This window comes from Microcaecilia unicolor, chromosome 11 (assembly GCF_901765095.1).
Source record: "Microcaecilia unicolor chromosome 11, aMicUni1.1, whole genome shotgun sequence".
Lineage (NCBI taxonomy): Eukaryota > Metazoa > Chordata > Amphibia > Gymnophiona > Siphonopidae > Microcaecilia > Microcaecilia unicolor.
Window position 1 is genome coordinate 86,310,364 of NC_044041.1, and position 21,124 is coordinate 86,331,487.

The following is a 21,124-nucleotide window of genomic DNA, read 5'->3' on the forward strand; positions in this document are numbered from 1 at the left end:
TAACAATTGATCTTGAAATGTAGATAACTCAAAAGAGGAAATATTGATTACTGCTGATTTTGATTGGTCCATGCCCGGGTTTGATAATATCTGCCCGGACCTGGAGTATCCCCATGAGTTCCTTGCATTTGAAATCGTGTTTGCCGTCCTCGACGCCCCCTGGAAAAAAGGGCGATGATTATCAGTGGACCCTTGGTTTCTTCCAGACTGACCAGGTCTTCTATTCTCCCCACTCGAATCGCTATCACTGATATTGCCTGTGAATACCGTTTCTGCCGTAGTTCTTAAAGGGCGATCTTTATACATCCAAAAATACACTTGATTAGAAGCAAAGTCTCTTTCATCCCGTTTAAATTTTTTGATTTTAAATTGACGAATTGATTCCCGGGCAGATTTTAATTTTGCAGTCAAATCTAGCATGGATTTAGAGTATTCCTCTGCAGGAGTAATTTGTTGAAGGTGATCCGTCATCGCAGCTACTTTAAGCTTCAATTCTTGTTCTACCGTAGCTGTTGTTTCAACAATCAACAACATTAAATCTCTGCTGCATTTATTTAATATAGCATTCCCTTTTTTGACAAACCCTTCAACATATGTAAAGAGAGATGGTGCCTTTTGCATTCTTAAACCCCTAGGGATCATATGGCATTTGATGTATTGCGCCATCGTATCTCCATGCAATTCAGCCTGTATAAGGCGTTTATTCAATGATTCAAGTTCAAACCAGCTGAATGAACATAAATCCCGTATAAAAAATTCAATCTTGTCAGCACCCTTGGTACAGCATTGGCTGGAGAAAGGGCATTTACTTTCTGATTTTAGATGGAGGATAATCGATCATATTAGTATGGGATGGGAGGGTGGTAATATTGCTCAACTTTTAAATTTCAGGGAGCAGAAATGGATATTCAAGTTACAAACTTTAGTTCCGGACGGGCTTAACTCGGAAATTGATTGGTGGTCAATGATGTAATCGTATGGGCTGTTATTTCATTGGCTGTTTGGTTGGGGATGAGGATCCAATCCCACAGCTCGCTTTTTGATCAGCTGTAGCTCATTTATAAGCAAGGTTCGCGTTGAAACGCCGCGGCCATTTTCTGATAGACAGGGTTATAAGCAGGATGAAAAGGTAATGATGTTATTTAATGCTATTTTAATGTGAGAAAGTGGATGGTTATTTTGGTTATGTGCAAGTAATAATGTTAACATGGTTTATGTTGCAGAGAGCCTCTTCCTTGATAAAGCAGTATGCGAAACTTGGCCATGTCGGCGGGGGTTCCCTGTTACTGTTAAATTGCTGCCTTACAGATAAGTGAATGTTTGGAAAGAATACATATAATGTTTCACGCGTATTTGCACAGCTTTTGATAATTAAAAAATATAAGATTAGTGATAAAGAAACAAGGGGATTACATGAGGATTTGCTCCACACCTATTTCGCCTGTGCGAGAGAACAATATTCATATGGTTGTGAGAAGCAGTTAATCTGATTTTCCCCATGTACCAAATGGTATGCTGCTAAATCCTGCATGTGATACAAATGTTTGGGACACTAATTATTCATTGTGACTATTAGTCCCCACAGTGTGCTATTTGGGTGATACTTTATTTAAGAGTTGCTATATTTTGAGCATCTCTTAAAACTCCACTTGTTTCTATGGTAAATAGAAGAGCTGGAAGGTTAAATTCAATTTTGAAAGTCACAAAGAGAGCCAAGGGTATTGTGCTGCTGACCACTGTGGCAATTAGAAAATAACTGATGCTGTTGAGCAGTTCAAATAAGGGCGGGAACTACTGGGACTGCTTAGAATCCTCTTCAGAGCTATGTGACAAGAGTTGATTGGCACCGTCAAATGTGATGTCACCCATGTGTGTGGCTGTTATACATCCTGCTTGTCCATGGAGAAAGATGTGGTCCTGTTAGAGCATATTTGCACAGTTTACAGTTTATTACAGACTTGATATATTGCCCATCGTATACAAATCAGCCAATTACAAAATTCAATAAAAGATAAAGGATTAAAAAGTTAGAGAAACTTTAAAACAAACTTTAAAAAAAAAAGAATGTTTTGGTATAAATCGATGTGAAGTGAAACAGATGTAGTAAAAAAAAAAAAAAAATGTTAGCAAAATCTGAAGTAGAGCAAGTTAGTGAATTGCCAGTCTTCAAAATCTAATTTAAAAAATGGGGAATAAACGTTTGGTCTATGAAACATAGTAAATAAATGTTAGTAATGGAGTATATGTGCAGGAAACTGGAAGAATGTACTAGGTTGGGGGTAAGAGCATATACACTGTTCATCTGGAATATGGTATCTTGGTCTGTAAAGGGGTTGGCATTAGCATAGATGGTAGAGATGAAATATAAGTTCATGGAAAGCACTGTGCTGATGGAAATACAAGCTTTTAAAAAAAATCCCATTGCCTGTACTCTTGGGACGAATGGCTACTTTATTTGACAGGACACTGGTGTTATCTTCAGCCCTTGCTGGGTTCTGGGAAGACAAGCGAAGGCTGCAGAAGGGGCTGAAGCACTGAGGAGGACGGAGAAGGTAGCTCGAATGGGAAGAAAGGCATTTAATATCTACTCCTGCAGTGCACCACTCACCACCCCAAATTTTATAGTGGGGGCAGAGGAGTTTAGTCGGGACAGCAGGAGTACATTGCAGGTGCATTTTGTTTAGACTCCTTGAAAGTCTATAGTTTTTCTCACATACACCACGTGATTTGAGTAGAGGTAGAGATATTCTTGCACAGTGTGTTAATTGCTTAAATTTACAGTTTCCTGTTAGCAAATGACTAATTGGACATAGGTAAATGTCCTGTTTCTCATAAATTGGTACATGTAGAAATTATTTTAACTATAGTTCTAAGTACATGCAGAGTGTGATACAGGTAAGCAGTAGAGATTTAATATGGTTTGATTTTGACTTCTTTTGCAGTGTACTTGCCGGAAGGATATGGTTAAGATTTCGATGGATGTCTTTGTGAAAGTTCTTCAGCCAGACCGCTATGAGCTCTGGAAACAAGGCAGAGACATTACACTATTGGACCACCTGAAACCCACTGCACTGAGCTGTCCAGAGCTGGAAGCATGGAATGAGACTAAAGCTTTACTAAAAGCCAAGCTTATTCGGAGGTAAAGGTGTTCAGCACAGCTGATTATTTTGGTGGAACCATTTTGAGTGTCTAAGATATTCCTGATAATCATACCACACCATGCTTCCCTGACTGATAGCAGAAACATTTGCAGCTGTACGAAGGGTTGTCAGTCAGGCAAGCTGGCTGTGTTACTTTCAGTGCACCAAAATCTAGCCAGCCTATCTTCCTGATAACTGTAAAAAACATTTTTGCCACTCCCTGTAATCCACAGAATTTGTTGTCACAGTCATGATGTTGAATGCTCTGGCCCTTTTTTCTGGGAGGTGGGGAGAGGGTATATTGGTTTATCTGAAAATTTCACAAGGACAAACATATTCGCCCTATTGAATATAGATTCAATATATCATGTTTCACTGTTGAATGGAGGAAAAGCCTTCAGGTGCTCGGCTGTCACTAAATTATAAAATTCAAGGTGAATGCCGGGTGAGCTTCCTCATCAGTCTAAAAACCTCCCAATCTACAATCGCTTCGGCTTTGACTGCTTTATATATGTTTGGGGGTTTTGTAAATTTTTTTACTTACTGTGATAGTACCAAATAATAGTAATAATAAAGCACTTATCTATGTTAAAGCACATCTTCTTAGGAGATCACGTGACGCCATGTTCAGGAGCGGTTGCTGAAAACCCCGCTCCTGCCATCCTACCACTAATCCCTCGTATAACATGAATTCAGCTTTATAATTTTGGCAGCTTTGAGTTTGTGGAGTGCTTGAAGATTACCAGCAGCAATCATCGCACTCTAATATCGATACTATGGCTGCGAAAGGGGTGATAAAGGAGAGAGAGAAAATCTGGCCATATGAAGACAAGATGGCAGCTCCGGCGAGCCCGTCCACCTCCTCCATTGGATCAACCTGGGTGGCAGAGGTGGCAGCGGAGGTCACGGGGGCCATGGAAATTCTGCTGGACAAACGATTGAGCCCTATTGACAGCAAATTAGAGCAGCTATAAGATCATATGGTGCAAATGAGTAAAGATTTAATGACTTACCAAAAAAGAGACTGGATCCTGGAGGACAGGGTCGTAAAGATGGAGGAGGAGTAAGTGTGCTTGCAGAAACTGGTGGCTGGGTACGAGGAGATACTTGAGAATCTAGAAAATAGATCCAGAAGGAACAACTTAAGATTCGTGGGTCTCCCGGAGACACTAGGAGATAACCACTTGCGAGGATTCATGGAAACCTGATTAACACAGCAGTTAAAGCTACCGGTTGTGCTTGGGGCGTTGCAGATAGAACGAGCACACCGGATAGGCCCATGATCCCAGCCTAATGCGCAACCCAGAGTGGTGATATGTAGGCTCCTGAACTTTGCGCAAAAAACGGCTATATTACAAGGACCGAGAGGAAGTCGGGAACTTCGATGCAAAAATAACAAAATACTGTGTTTTCAAGATTATTCTGCAACAGTTGCGGCACAACGCAGAAGATTTTCAACGATATGCTCCAGTCTCTTTTAACAGAAGATTCGATTTGTACTGCAGTATCTGGCCAAACTGAGAGTGACATATAAAGATGAAACAAAGATTTACAATACAGTAGAACAGGCACAGGAATTTCTATGCTCCTTTGAACAGCGATGAACCAGAGAGGTAATCTAGCTGGATACTGAAGAAGGAAACCTGGAGCAGTGGAAAGAGAGGGATTATACACAGAGGCACTTAGATGAGTGGAACATCCACCTAAGGCCTGACTACAATGACTGGATAGAGAAGTGTCTTTCAATAACTAGAGGAGCCTGGAGATGCTTAAAGTGAGACATAGCACTGCTTTGAATAGCTGAGCTCACATATGAAGCAAGTGTATGTTCATAAGGTGGAGATGTTTGGTTTTTTTTTTAATTTCTATGTTGTGTTTATGGTTAATGGCTGACACATCTGCTATTGATGCTAGGAAATAGAGGGGTGAGTGGTGGGAGATGTTATACGTGATGGTTCCATGTAGGGAACCCCAGAAATGGTTTAGGGGGAGGGTTAAGGGTTGCGGGAGGGTAGCTGGGAACAGGAAGGAGAAGGGGGGTATTCAGGGAGAGGTTCTAGGAACTTGGGATATAAATTCAAGGTACGGGGTGTTGTATAATAACCAGTTCGCCCAAAGGAGTCCGGGCAAGCATGTATTTCAACAGAGAGCATATGAGGAGGGGGTATAGGCTGGGGCACCACTTCTCTCATTTAGACATGTTTCATCAGATGGAAATTAGAAGTAATTGGAGAGGTAGACCCTGAAGGTGGTAACTTGGAATGTAAGGGGTATCAGTTCCCCTATTAAAAGATCAAAAATACTACAACACCTTCAACGTCATAGAATAGACATTGCATTACTGCAAGAAACCTACTTGTCTATATCTGAACATGCCAAACTAAAAACTTGGTGGGTGGGGGATTGTTTGGCAGCGGCAGCCCATGGGAAAAAGGGAGGGGTAGCTATTTTGTTTAGGAAAGTAGTAGTATACAAAATTAGCCCATTTCTTATAGACCCTGGAGGTAGATTTTTACTTTGTAAGGCCATAATTGCACGCCAGGAATTTGTACTAGGGAATGTATATGCACCTAATCAATATGACCGCTGTTTTTACAAAATGATTACGTCAAAGTTGTTGGCTAGTGAGGCGAAGTCAATATTGATAGGAGAAGACTTTAATGCAGTTTTAGATCCCACGATAGATAAATCCCACCCAGTGAAGGCATCGACCTACCAAGGGGGAAAAGGGCTTTCAGATCTGTGTGGACAGTTAGATTTAGTAGATGTCTGGCGAGTGCTACACCCACAGGAGGGAGACCAAGCATTTATCTCGCGCGCACTCCACCCAGGCCCGTATTGATTATTTATTGGTCTCAAAGCAAATCTTTGGCTCAATATCAAAGTCTGACATTGGGCCTTATGTCATTTCGGACCATGCCTGGGTTTGGATGGACTGTGGGTTGACCAAGCCTGTGGGACGGGGATGACATTGGGTTTTTCCAGTGGAATTATACAATGACAAGGCATTTCAGGAAGTGCTCTCTAAATGCTGGAAGCAGTATAAATCTCATAATATAGAGCATGAGGCGGAACCTGTTCTTTACTGGGAGGCTGCAAAGGCAGTACTAAGAGGGGAAATTATTAGTTATACAAGCCATAGGAGGAAGGCCAGAGACCGAGAGATCATCCGGCTGGGCCACTTGTTGGGCACAGCTCGGAGGAGATTTGTAAATCACACTCAGCAGAAGACAAACAGAAAGTGATAGAAATACAGGTGACACTAAATGAGTTACTACACCAGAGGGCCCTTAAATCACAAACATATTATAAATATATGCTATATAGACATGGGAACAAGGGGGGGATGTTTGTTGGCGTGCCTGGTAGCCGCCAGGAAGGGTTGCTCTAGAATCCTGACTATACAAGCAGGACAGGGCTTAGTAGTCAACACTGACCAAGAAATTTGTGATTCCATATCATCAAGCTGATCAATCCATAGACTGGTGGGTTGTGTCCATCTACCAGCAGGTGGAGATAGAGAGCAAACTTTTGCCTCCCTATATGTGGTCATGTGCTGCCGGAAACTCCTCAGTATGTTCTCTATCTCAGCAGGTGGTGGTCACACACAGCAGCAGCTCTGGCTAGGCCTCCAAGCCTAATTTTTAGGTTTTGTTGAGTGCCTGGGGTTGAGGGCTCTTTTGAGCAAGTGCAAACCTGGTGGTGCCAGGTCCCTCCTTTTCTCCCCCCTCCCGCTGGCTCCGTTAAAAAAAAAAAAAAAAAAATTTTGAACGTCCTTAAAGGCGTTTATTTCGACGTTTATTTAAGCGTCTATTGCAGCTACTCACTGGGACACCAGGTCGTTACAGCTCGGAGCGGACAGCAGGTAATTTTTACCTTTTTATAGCGGGCAGGGGGTTCCCCGATTCTTCTCCTCGTGGCATATGGCGTCGGAGGGCGAGGGCGCAAAGGGTCGCTCCCCGGATCGCTGGAGCGCTTCTAGAGGGGATGCGGGGGTCTTCAAGCCTGATTCGCCCTTGTTGGGTGACAGTTTCGTGACCGATGTATGTCCCGGTCCTTCCTCCGGCGTGGCGGTTTTTCCCGCCATAAACGCCCATCCCCCGCTCCTCGCCTCCGCCATCTTGGCCGGCCACGCGGCTCGGACGGCTTCTTGGGCCGCCCTTGAGGTTGGAGACATTAATGCCATGAACGCCCTTAATTTGGGCGACGGCACAAAAGCGGCTAAAGTTAAGAGCCGTTCTTCCCGCGCGGCTCCTTCGCGGAGTGTCGCGCCGGACGCCATCTTGGATGCGCAGCATGTCTCTCCCCCGCTCTTGCGAGCGCCGGTTGAGGGTGCGTCTAGGGCTGTTGCCCAGGCTGCGGAAGTGCACAGTCTGGGGGGTTTCTCCCCCGAGTTTGTTTTGCTGCTGCATCAGGCCTTCCTCATGCACAACGCTGCCCCTGCTCCCTCGTCTGGTAAAGAGGTTGAGGTTCCCAGAGGCAAACGCCCTCGGGTTGATTCCCAGGCCTTGGAGGAATTTGTCTCCTCCGATGTAGATGAGGGCAGCGTGTCTGAGGTCTCCCAACGGTCCTTTGCGGATTCCTTGGAGGAGACGGATCCCCGCTCGGTTGGAGCGGATGACCCCTCTGCAGCGCGGCTTTTTAGCCCAGAGGATTTGCCCAACCTGTTGCTACAGGCCATGGACACTTTGAAGATTTCCTCTCCGGAGGACGTCTCTCCCTCAGCCCCTGTTGGCTCTGCCATTATGCTGGGGACGAAGCGCCCGCCTAGAACCTTCCACGTGCATGATGCTATGCACACCTTAATTTCGGCTCAATGGGATGTCCCAGAAGCGAGCCTTAAAGTGGCTAGGGCTATGTCCCGCCTCTATCCTTTGGCTGTGAGTGAACGTGAGGCCTATCTGTGGCCTACCGTGGATTCTTTAATCACTGCGGTGACTAAGAAAACGGCGTTGCCGGTGGAAGGTGGCACGGCCCTAAAGGACGCCCAAGACAGAAGATTGGAGGCGGCCTTAAGGTCGTCCTACGAGGCTACTGCTTTAAATTTGCAGGCCTCAGTTTGCGGTTCCTATGTGGCCAGGGCGTGCCTGACTATGGTGCGGCGGGCTTCCCCCTCGGATTCTTCCTTGAGGGATGATTGGCCGGCCCTGGAATCGGGCTTGGCCTATTTGGCAGACTTGCTGTATGATGTCTTGAGAGCCTCAGCTAAAGGCATGGCTCAGACAATCTCTGCGCGGCGGTGGCTTTGGCTGAAGCATTGGTCTGCTGACCACGCCTCTAAATCCCGCCTGGCTAGATTGCCTTTTAAAGGCAAGCTGCTCTTTGGGGTCGAGCTGGACAAAATCGTGACCGATCTCGGCACGTCTAAGGGCAAGAAGTTACCAGAGGTCAGGGCTCGAGCTAGTGCTCGCCCCGGTACCTCCAGAGGACGGTTTCAGGAAGCCCGTCGGTACCGCCCGGGCAGGTCGGGCTCTTCTGCCTCCTCTTCCTTTAAGAGGACCTTCTCCCCCAAGCAGCGTTCCTTTCGCAGAGACCGCCGTCCCGGAGGTGCTCCCTCCGGTCCTCCCCCAGGGTCTCGTACCCAATGACGGGGTCTTGGTCCACGCCCCAGTGCAGATTGGAGGACGGCTGTCCTCGTTTCTGGGCGAGTGGACCACAATAACTTCAGACGCTTGGGTGCTGGAAGTCATCAGAGACGGCTACAAGCTAGAGTTCTGCCGACCCTTAAGAGACGGGTTTGTACTCTCTCCCTGCAAGTCTCCGGTCAAAGCTGTGGCAGTGCAGCAGACCTTGGACAATCTCATCCGCCTGGGGGCGGTCGTTCCGGTGCCAGAAAATCAGCTTGGCAAGGGACGTTACTCCATTTACTTTGTGGTACCAAAGAAAGGAGGTTCTGTCCGGCCTATCCTCGACCTCAAGGGGGTCAATCGGGCCTTGAAAGTTCGGCACTTTCGCATGGAGACTCTCCGCTCTGTTATAGCGGCAGTGAAGGCAGGGGAGTACCTGGCATCCTTGGACATCAAGGAAGCGTACTTGCATATTCCCATCTGGCCTCCTCATCAACGCTTCCTGCGTTTTGCAGTACTGGGCCGACACTTCCAGTTCAGAGCCCTCCCATTCGGGTTGGCTACTGCTCCGCGGACCTTCTCCAAAGTGATGGTGGTCATCGCGGCCTTCCTGAGGAAGGAAGGAGTACAAGTCCATCCTTATCTGGACGACTGGTTGATCCGAGCCCCCTCTTATGCAGAGTGCGGCAAAGCTGTGAACCGGGTGGTTGCTCTTTTGAGCTCCCTGGGATGGATCATCAACTGGGAGAAAAGCCAGCTGCGCCCCACTCAGTCCCTGGAGTATCTGGGGGTTCGATTCGACACCCAAGTGGGCAGAGTGTTCCTGCCAGACAATCGGATTGTCAAGCTTCAGGCCCAGGTGAACCAGTTCCTAGTAGCCTCTCCTCTTCGGGCTTGGGACTATGTGCAGCTGTTGGGCTCTATGACGGCCACGATGGAAGTAGTGCCCTGGGCCAGGGCTCATATGAGACCACTTCAACACTCTCTGCTGCAGTTCTGGACTCCGATGTCGGAGGATTATGCTGTGCGACTTCCCTTGGACCCAGCAGTGCGCAAGGCGCTGAGCTGGTGGATGCAGACAGACAAATTGTCTGCGGGAATGCCTCTGGTGACCCCAGAGTGGATTGTCGTCACGACGGACGCCTCTTTGTCGGGCTGGGGAGCCCACTGCTTGGGAAGGACAGCGCAGGGGCTCTGGTCTCCTGCAGAGGCAAAGTGGTCTATCAACCTCCTGGAACTCAGAGCCATTCGGTTGGCGCTTTTGGAGTTCATCCCGGTACTGGTGTGGAAGCCTGTACGGGTCCTGTCGGACAATGCCACGGCTGTGGCCTATGTCAACCGCCAGGGAGGTACCAAGAGCGCCCCTCTAGCCAAGGAGGCTATGAATCTATGCCAGTGGGCGGAAGCGAACCTGGAGCAGCTTTCAGCGGCCCACATTGCCGGAGTCATGAATGTCAAGGCGGACTTTCTCAGTCGCCATACCTTGGAGCCCGGAGAGTGGCAGCTATCTGCTCAGGCGTTCTTGGACATCACGAAGCGCTGGGGCCAGCCGAGCCTAGATCTGATGGCGTCATCGGCCAATTGCCAAGTGCCGCGCTTCTTCAGCAGAGGACGGGACCCTCGATCCCTGGGAGTAGATGCTCTTCTCCAACAGTGGCCGACACAAGAGCTTCTCTATGTGTTCCCGCCCTGGCCCATGTTGGGCAGGGTGCTAGACCGGGTGGCAAAGCATCCCGGCAGGGTAATCCTGGTGGGTCCGGATTGGCCCAGACGTCCCTGGTATGCGGACTTGATCAGGCTCTCAGTCGACGATCCTCTGCGACTGCCAGTGGAGCAGGGCCTGTTACATCAGGGTCCCGTGGTGATGGAGGATCCCTCCCCCTTTGGTCTTACGGCCTGGCTATTGAGCGGCAGCGTCTGAGGAAGAAGGGCTTCTCAGACAAGGTCATCGCCACTATGCTGAGAGCGAGGAAGCGCTCTACTTCTACTGCTTACGCCAGGGTTTGGCGTATCTTTGCAGCGTGGTGTGAAGCAGGCTCACTTTCTCCCTTCACTTCTCCAATTTCTTCAGTGTTGGCGTTCCTGCAAGAAGGTCTAGAGAAAGGCCTGTCGCTCAGTTCCCTTAAAGTCCAGGTAGCGGCTCTGGCTTGCTTCAGGGGCCGCCTGAAGGGTGTTTCCCTGGCTTTGCAGCCAGATGTGGTGCGCTTTCTCAAGGGAGTTAATCACCTGCGCCCTCCTCTGCACTCAGTGGTGCCTGCGTGGAATCTCAACCTGGTGCTAAGAGCATTGCAGAAGCCGCCTTTTGAACCCTTGTCGAGGGCATCTCTGAAAGACCTGACGTTGAAAGCAGTCTTTTTGGTGGCTATCACTTCAGCCAGAAGAGTTTCCGAGCTCCAGGCGCTCTCTTGTCGAGAGCCTTTTCTGCAGTTCACTGAGGCAGGAGTGACTATTCGCACAGTGCCTTCCTTCCTGCCCAAGATTGTTTCTCGATTCCATGTGAATCAGCAGCTCTGTCTCCCTTCCTTTCGTAGGGAGGACTACCCAGAGGAGTACTCTGCTCTTAAATATCTGGATGTGAGACGAGTCATCATCAAATACTTGGAAGTGACCAATGATTTCCGGAAGTCAGATCATCTGTTTGTCCTGTGTGCAGGTCCTCGTAAGGGTCTGCAGGCTGCTAAGCCTACAGTGGCAAGATGGGTCAAGGAAGCCATTGCAGCGGCTTATGTGGCCGCGGGGAAGGTGCCGCCTATCCAGCTGAAGGCTCACTCCACAAGAGCTCAGGCGGCCTCGATGGCAGAGGCCGGATCCGTCTCCTTGGAAGAGATATGCAAGGCGGCAACTTGGGCTTCGGCTCATACATTCTCCAAGCATTACCGTTTGACTGTGGCTGCACGGGCGGAGGCCCGGTTTGGAGCTTCAGTGTTGAGGTCAGGGATTTCAGTGTCCCGCCCTGGGTGAGTACTGCTTCGGTACATCCCACCAGTCTATGGATTGATCAGCTTGATGATATGGAAGGTAAAATTATGTATAATCATACCTGATAATTTTCTTTCCATTAATCATAGCTGATCAATCCATAGCCCCTCCCAGTTATCTGTACTGTTTTTATTCTGGTTGCATTTCAGGTTCAAGTTTAGTCTTCAGTTACTTCAGAAAGACTTCGTGTTCAAGTTTTTTCACTTGGATTCTTCAAGAGTTAAGACGAGTTTGTGTTACAGTGAGCTGCTGCATTCCTCTCCCCTCCGTTTTACGGGGCTGGATTGAGACTTAAAATTCTGCCGGCACTCCCTCCCGCTTCGTGCGGCTGTAGGGCAGCTTTGTACCCTTCCCGCTTCGGCGGTGTTAGGGTCAGTCAGCTCCTCCCGCGGTTGCGGTTGCAGGATAAGCCAGATCCCCCCGCATCGGCGGGTGTGGTGTCCCTCCCCCGCTCTGCGGGGATGAGCTGGACGGATTCCCCTCCCCCACTTGTGTGGGGATGAGCTGGGTTAATTCCCCTCCCCCGTTTCGGCGGTGGTGAGCTGGGCAGAGTGTCCCTTCGTGGGTGTAATTCTCTAAGTGCTGAGTCCTGCGGATGGAGCTTTGATATCGACATACTGAGGAGTTTCCGGCAGCACATGACACATATAGGGAGGCAAAAGTTTGCTCTCTATCTCCACCTGCTGGTAGATGGACACAACCCACCAGTCTATGGATTGATCAGCTATGATTAATGGAAAGAAAATTATCAGGTATGATTATACATAATTTTACCTTTATTCTACTCTTTTTGTCAAAGTTTATATAGTGCGGAGGTAGAGGAGGGACTCTCCGGCAGCCTTTATTTGGATAACTTAGTGTTGCCGAGTTTACGACAGGCAGATAGCGATTCGCTTAACCAACCGATCGCACCTGAAGAAGTTTACCTGGTAATTCGACAAAGCTCCCTATTAAAATCTCCAGGAGTAGATGGATACCGAGCGGAGTTTTATAAGCTTATGGGAGAAGAAATTGTGTCCCCACTGACAAATGTTTAATTCTATGATAGAGACGGAAAGGCTACCTGAGCAGTTGAACATAGCCCAGATTATAGTGCTCCCCAAGCCAGGGAGAGACCCAATGTTAGTAGAATCTTACTGACCTATTTCGCTTTTAAACTACGAGGTCAAACCGTCTGACAAATTCCCGAGCTTGTTGCATGAGTCTTAAGTGGGCTTTGTACGTGGACGTACGGTAGCCAAAAATATCCGTAAAATTGTAGCGTCCCTGGAATATTGCAATCAGAGGAATCTACAATCTCTCCTGGTTAGTTTTGATGCTGAGAAAGCATTCAACCGGGTGAAGTGGCGTTTTCTTTATGCAATGGTGTCTAAGTTAGGGTTTTCAGGACGCTTCCTGTCGGCAGTGAAAGCTCTATATCAGGCTCCTAGAGCAAGAATATCCATTAATGGGATGGAATCTAAGGATTTTCAAATTTTCAGAGGAACGCGGCAGGGGTATCCCCTCTCCTTTTTGTCCTGACATTAGATTCTTTGCTAAGAGATATAGTAGTTACTCCGTCGGTGTATGGAATATCAGTGGGCTCACTGACTTTCAAGGATGCAGCTTTTGCGGACGATATTTTGGTAATCTAACGCAGCCATGGGAATCGTTGCCAGCGTTAATGGAGATTCTAAAGGAATATGGGGACTATGCTGGCTTACGGTTGAATTTAAGGAAATCAGAGGCCTTGTCCTCTTCAGATCGGTTGGAGCAGGAGTGGGGTACAGAGTTCCCTTTACGCTGGGCGAGGGGGTCATTGTATCACTTAAATGTTTCCAAGTTGCTTGAGGATACGTGTAAATTAGTATAGGGCTGGCGAGATCTCCCTTTGACCTTGATAGGCAGGGTGAAAGTGAAAATGGTGGTGTTCCCCAAGTGGCTTTATTTGTTACAGACGCTGCCCCTTTGGTTACTTCAAAGAGATCTTAAAGCCTTTAATCGTTTAATCTCATGATTTTGTTGGAATAGAAGGAAACCTAGGATTAGGTTTTCGTATCTGATTGGAGAATGGGGGCAGGGAGGCTTGGGTCTCCCAGATATGAAACTCTTTAATTGCGCCTGTCAATTACGTCACTTGGGGGACTGGAGCCTTAAGACTCTGATATATACCCCAATAGATTTTGAAAAAGCATATTATTATTATTATTTGTTACATTTGTATCCCACATTGTCCCACCTATTTGCAGGCTCAGTGTAGCTTACATAGTACCGTAAAGGCATTTGCCAATTCCAGTATGAAAAAATACAGTAATGTGGTAGAATAAGGTTCGTGTGTACCGACACATTAGGGAATCATAGAGAGGAAGAGTTATTTTATGTCCATTACGAGCTTTGGTTTCGTTGTGTTGCAGGGTACAGGCATTTAAATTGGGTCGGTAGGGTATGCCTTTTTGAACAGGTTAGTGTTTAATGATTTCCGGAAGTTTAGGTGATCATAAGTTGTTTTCACAGCTTCTGGTAATGCGTTCCATAGTTGTGTGCTTATGTAGGAAAAGCTGGATGCATAGGTTGATTTGTATTTGAGTCCTTTGCAGCTTGGGTAGTGGAGATTTAGGTATGTTTGTGTTGATCCTGTTGTGTTTCTGGTTGGTAGGTCTATGAGGTCTGTCTTGTATCCCGGGGCTTCACCATAGATAATTTTATGAACCAGGGTGCAGAATTTGAAAGCAATACGTTCTTTGGGAGCCAGTGCAGTTTTTCCTCAGATGGGTTTGGCGCTTTCGAATCGCGTTTTTCCAAATATAAGCCTGGCTGCCGTGTTTTGAGCGATCTGAAGTTTCTTTATAATTTGTTCTTTGCATCCCGCATAAATTCCGTTGCAGTAGTCTACATGGCTTAGTACCATTGATTGTATCAAGTTGCGAAATGTTTCCCTCGGGAAGAATGGTTTCATGCGTTTTGAGTTTCCACATTGAGTGGAACGTTTTCTTTGTTGTAGATTTCACTTGGTTCTCTAGTGTGAGGTTACGGTCCATTGTAACACCAAGAATTTTCAGGCTGTCTGAGATAGGGAGGGTATAATCTGGGGTGTTTATGTTTGTGGGTTTGTTTGTTCGTATTGTATTGGGATGAGAGGATGAGACAGTGTGTTTTTTCTGTGTTGAGTTTCAGTTGAAATGTGTTTGCCCTTGAGTCCATGATATTCAAGCTGAGCTTGATTTCGTTGGTGATTTCTGTCAGATCACGTTTGTAAGGGATGTATATTGTGACATCATCTGCATAGATAGTAACATGGAGGGGCATAATCGAACGTCGCCGGCCAAATAGATCGCCAGTGATCTATGTTGGCGGCAGCGCTACAGCTGGCCGGAACCGTATTATCGAAAAAGATGGCCGGCCATCTTTTTTTCGATAATACGGTTTAGCCCGGCCAAATGCCGTGGAGTTCGCCGGGTTTGTTTTTCAGCGATAATGGAAAGTTATGTCGGCCATCTCAAACCCTGGCCAAATTCAAGGCATTTGGCCGTGGGAGGAGCCAGCATTTTTAGTGCACTGGCCCCCCTGACATGCCAGGACACCAACCAGCCACCCTAGGGGTCACTGCGGTGGACTTCAGAAAAGCTCCCACCACGTGCATAGCTCCCTTACTTTGGGAGCTGAGCCCCCCAAACCCACTACCCACAAATGTACTGCACCCACTAAAATTGCTCCAGGGACCTGCATACAGCCTCTAGGACTTATTGCTGCTGTATAACTTTGGCACACCAGTTCACACCTGAAAAAGTCCTTTCATGAAATAACCACGTTTACTCACAGTTAACTTGAGATCAGAGGTTGTGCCCCACTGGCAAAGAGTCCCCTGGTACTAAGATTAGCAGTAGGTCAGAGCTGGCACAATGGTGTACAATGCCCTCTTTCAGCACCATTCAAGGTAAGAACTACCTTCTCTAACGTGGGTAACATAGGAAAGGGAACTAAAACTGGCTTACAAAAATGGCCACTACCGCATGGACTACAACAGGAAACAAAACAGGGCACACTCTGACCCAGTTAGCAGGGGGGAGAAAAGCACCATGGGAGTAGAGCCCAGTACCGTACACCCAACACAATGCATTGCTAATGTGCATGGCACCTAACAGAAAAGGTGTCACACTCACCCCAGAGCCACATCGCAACCAGAGAAAGGCTGTCGGAGGATACAACACATTCTGCTGTCATGGAGGTGGGTACGGCATTTGAGGCTAGCATACAGGCTGGAAAAAAGGTTTTTAGTTTTATTTTTTTAGTTTGGAAGGGGATTGGTGACCACTGGGGGAGTATGGGGAGGTCATCCCCCATTCCCTCCAGTGGTCATCTGGTCAGTTGGGGCACCTTTTTGAGGCTTGGTCGTGAAAATAAAAGGACCAAGTAAAGCCAGCGAAATACTGCTTAACGCCCCTTTTTTTTTTTCCATTATCGGCGAAAGCCGGCCATTTGGTAGCCACGCCCATGCCCGCCCATGTCCCGCCTTCGCTAATCTACCGACACGCCCCCTTGAACTTTCGCCGGCGAAGCGACGGGAAAGCGGCGATGCTGTCAAAAATGCCGCTTTCGATTATACCGATTTCGCCGCTTTTAAGAAATCGCCAGCCATCTCCCAATTTATGTCGGAAGATGGCCGGCGATCACTTTCGATTATAAGCTGGATAGTAACATAGTAGATGACGGCAGAAAAAGACCTACGCGGTCCATCCAGTCTGCCCAAGAAGATAAATTCCTATGTGCTACTTTTTTATTTGTACTGTCCTCTTCAGGGCACAGACCGTATAAGTCTGGCCAGCCCTATCCCCGCCTCCCAACCACCAACCCCGCCTCCCACCACCAGCTCTGGCACAGATTGTATAAGTCTGCCCAGCACTATCCTCGCCTCCCACCTACCAGTCCCGCCTCCCACCACCAGCTCTGGCACAGACCTGTATAAGTCTGCTCAGCACTATCCCTGCCTCCCACCACCGGCTCTGGCACAGACCGTATAAGTCTGCCCAGCACTATCCCCGCCACCCAACCACCAGCCCCGGCACAGACCGTATAAGTCTGCCCAGCACTAGTCCCGCCTCCCAACCACCAGCCCTGGCACAGACCGTATAAGTCTGCCTAGCACTAGCCCCGCCTCCCAACCACCAGGTGAAAGGGTTAAGGCCTTGGTTGGATAAGGATTTTGCTAGTGGGGTCATCATTAGATTGAAAAGGATCCGTGATAGTCATGATTCTTGATGTACTACACTTTCTGCTTTCCACTGTGGTGATATGTTTGAGCTTGATTTCACTTGATATGTTCTAATGGTTAGGAAACCCTTGATCCATCTAATTATGTGTCCGCCAATCCATAAGTAATCTAGGAGTCTTAGTAGTATATTACCATGTTGAACGCACTGGACATGTTGAATTGGAGGAGAAGTATGCTTTTGCCTATTGCTATTTCCTGCTTGAATTTGGCTAAGAGGTTAATTAGTACTGTTTCAGTGCTATGGAGGGGCGAAATCCTGATTGTGATTAATGTAATATTGTGAATTTGTTTATATAATCAGTAAGTTGTTTGGTTACCATGCTTTCCATCAGTTTGACCACCAGTGGGATTGATGCTACTGGGCGGTAGTTAGTGATTTCGTTTGATTTTTTTCTTAGGATCTTTTGGTATTGGGGTGAGTAGGAGGTTGCCATTTTCCTTAGGGAAGAGACCTTGTTGAAGCATGTAGTTTAAATGGGATGTAAGGTCTACTATGAAGCGGTGGGGGGTGGATTTTATTAGGTAGCTGGGGCAGGTATCCAATTTACAGTGAGAGTTGGAGAACCTATTGATCATCTGGGTGACTGTTTTCGCGGTGAGGAGAGCGAAGTTTGAGCAGGTTCGGTTCGCTGGGTATTCACCAAGGGTTGGGTCCAAGCCAGTGATGAAATTTTCGATATCTGTGTTGTCCTGAGGTAGCGTGTTACGTAGGTTTGCAATTTTTTCATTGAAGTATTTAGCAAGGTTGTCTGCAGATGGGATATCTTTATTGGTTGTGGTGACCAAGGTGATGACTAGTAGTTTGTTCACGAGTTGGTATCATTTCTTCGTGTCTTTGTAATCTGGCCCTATTTTAGTTTTATAGTATGACCTTTTGGTCTGTCTTATTGCGTATTTGTATTTTCTTTGTATTTGTTTACATGCGTTGAGTGTGTGTTCGTCTTTTTATTTTTTTCCAAGCTCGTTCGAGTTTCCTGGATTGTGTTTTTATTTTTTTAAGTTCTTCGTTGAACCACGGTGTCAAGTTATGTATGCCTACGTGAGGTTCTTGTTCGTAAGGGTGCTATTTCGTCCAGTATGCTTCTGCATCTTTTATCCCATTCTGAGAGGTAGTATATAGAGTCCGTTTGTGCTGTCCATTCGTTTTTGTATATCTGTTGCCAAAATGTTTCCGAGTCTATTTGGCCTCTTGTGCTGTAGGTTATGTGTTCTTGTATACGGTGTGAACCTTTTTTCCGCCATTTTAGGGATAGGTTTAGTTTGTAGTGGTCGGTCCATGTGTGGCCACTTAAGATCCCATGAGTGGAGGAATTCCTTGCATTCTCGTGCATTGGTAGAGTTTGGGTCTTCTAGATGGAGGTTAATGTCTCCTAATACTAGTATATTGAAGTTGGTTACACAAGTGTTTGAAATGAAGTCCCATGAAGTTGGTCTGGCCTTCGTTCCAATTACCTGGAGGTCTGTAAAACAAGACACAATTCACATGATCGCATAGGGTTTATGCTCCTTACCAGTTATTTTCACTGATACACCATAAACAAACCCAGCTTCCTCTGAGGTTATGGAGGAGTGTACTCTTGCACTCAGAGCCATGTGGAGAATGCTGGTGAAGAACTTGGGGGGTGACCCGTGTGTTACGGATCTCCTTACAATTCAAGGTAATTGTGAATTTCAACCAGGACTTACTAATAAGGTTTATACGCATTGGGCGGAACAAGGTATTACCTGTCTGGAACATTTAGTGATGGGGGAAGGGAGGCCCATTCCGATGGGAAATTTGTTACGACAGACGGGAGACTCTTGGGGAGCAAGATTTGCATATAGGCAGGTTTCGCACTACATCTTAACGCTTCCCTGTGAGCAGCTGAGTTGCAGAATGGGGGGAAAGATCAGAGAATTTTTTCAGTCTTTGAGGGAGGGGGAGATCTCGATATCATTACTATACAAAGCCTTGAACAAGTGAAAACAACACAAAGACTTTTCAGCTTTGAAAGGTAGATGGGAGCCCGAGTTGGGAGTCACTTTGACATACTGGGACATATCGGTTTCAGTTGCACGCATACCCACTTTAGTTACAGACACACGTTTAAGAGAATGCGCTTACAGGGTGATACATAGGGGTTATATCTCACCCTCACAGCTGTGCCATATGGGGGGGGGGCTGCAGGAATCAGCGTGTTTGAAGTGTGGGGACACTAACGGGACTTGTCCCATATGTTTTGGAGTTGTTCAGCAATAAGAGTTTACTGGCATCGTATTCACAGCTTTTGGGAGGCAGAGTTGCATATATGGGTAGTGGGAACAGTAGAACAGTTGATATTGGATGTGCCAGGAGCCTTCGGAGGTTGCAATAAATATGTAATACTGCTTCTTCACAAAATGTGCCTGATTGCTCGGAAATGTATATTACAATATTGGACGATGCCGAGTTCTCCGGCATATTAACATTGGAGGAATCAGGTACATCAACTAGTGACCTGGGAGGTGAGGGAGTCTAGTTTTTCGCCAAAGAAAAGGAAACTTCTTGGCCATTTGGGGTCCTTATGTACAGATATTGCACCCCCGGGTTCATAGCATGCTGCTTAATAAAGGCTGATCGCAAAGAGGCGTAGCCCTTCTCTGGAGGATATCTCAAGTTCCTGGTGGGGTGGGAGGGGGAGTTGGCTGAGAATAGATGGGTGGGAAAGTTTCGGGGGGGGGGGTGGTTGGGGGGCTAAGGAGGGGGGACGGGGGGGTAAAGTTTATGATGACCACTTGACACTGATTGAAAGAGACTTCAAGGTTTTAATTGACTAGTGGTCAATTGGTTTGACACTGTTCCTAATTGGAGGTTTGATGTTTGATAATTACCATATAGTTATTGGTAGCAAATAATTATCTTTATCATCTGGGTGGGGGCCGAGAAGTTCAAGTATATAAAAGTTGATGACGGAGGACAATGTTCATGTTTACGTTGGAAGTTGGAAGATGTACTTTGATTTGTGTCATCAATAAAAAATTATTGAAATTAAAATGCACCACACAAAAAAAAAGCATAGAGGTTTGTTTCCTGAAGAAAGATAGCAAGAAACGGAAGCTCCCTGTTGAAGCAAACCACACCTAAGAAGATGTGGTTTAACATAGATAAGTGCTTTATTACTACTTACTATTATTTGGTACTATCACATTAAGTAAAAAAAATCACAAAAAAATAAAAAATATTTATAAAGCAGTCAAAGCTGAAGTGATTGTAGATTGGGAGGTTTTTAGACTGATGAGGAAACTCGCCTGGCATTCACATTGAATTTTATAATTTTGTGACAGCCGAGTATCTGAAGTCTTTTCCTCCATTCAATCGCACAACATGTTATATTAAATCTACATTCAATAGGGGGAATATATTTGTACTTGTGAACATTTTATTATTTGAAGAGATCCTATCAGCAAGACACAACTATCTAATTGAGTTTATCTGAAATTTGAAAGAATTGGATGTTTAATTTATATGTGGTGGAACTTTATGCAGTTCTTGTCCCTGAAGTTAGTTGCACATGTGCTCAGTAATACAGGCTTGGGGGTAGGCTGCAGGAAGATTCTCTGGCTTGATATTTGCATAACATTTAATTGATTGTGGCTAAAGCTAATTGGTCAGTAGAGCAGATTGCCAATAAACATCAGCAGTATTCCAAAAGGTATAATTGGATTACAAGATTTTATAAATGGCCTGCCGGTAGGAGTAGCAAATAAGAACTTCAGCAAGAGCTGTTTCTTCTTTCTCTCTTCCTCCCCCACCTACTTGCTTTAATAATAAGAACTTTTGTAAGGAGGAATTTAAACTGACTGAGAGCACTTATGTTCTTGTCAAACTTGCACATTCATGTGTTTGCCCTCTTTTTATTCATTGTTTTCTAAAAGAATAAATACTACCTTGCATCCTGGCTCTGCTCATCCATTTGCCACTTTCTATTTGTGCCATGTATGCAGTCTACATTGCATATACTGAACAGAACAAAGAAGCGGATAGGATGTGGCTTAAAATTGTAGTCAAAGAATAATGGTATGTTACTATTGATCTAGAACACAGATGTGACAGGGTCAAGAAGAGGAAATGGGAATGGTGCTAACAGGTTGCTGGAAGGGGGAAGTGGGAGCAGGGGATGGGTTTAGGTAAGTTGATGGAGAGAAATATGGTGTTATAGGAAGATCTGTAA

The 21,124-nt window shown here is 46.3% G+C and overlaps 1 protein-coding gene across 2 annotated transcripts in view; it reads left to right on the forward strand.

Moving 5' to 3' along the window:
- KDM4B (lysine demethylase 4B) overlaps positions 1 to 21,124 on the forward strand; it is a 378,825-nt gene that overhangs the window by 281,368 nt on the left and 76,333 nt on the right. For both annotated transcript variants that reach the window (XM_030217503.1, XM_030217504.1), the window contains exon 9: positions 2,943 to 3,139. In XM_030217503.1, the coding sequence (XP_030073363.1) occupies positions 2,943 to 3,139 (197 nt within the window). The remainder of the gene's footprint in view (positions 1 to 2,942; positions 3,140 to 21,124) is intronic.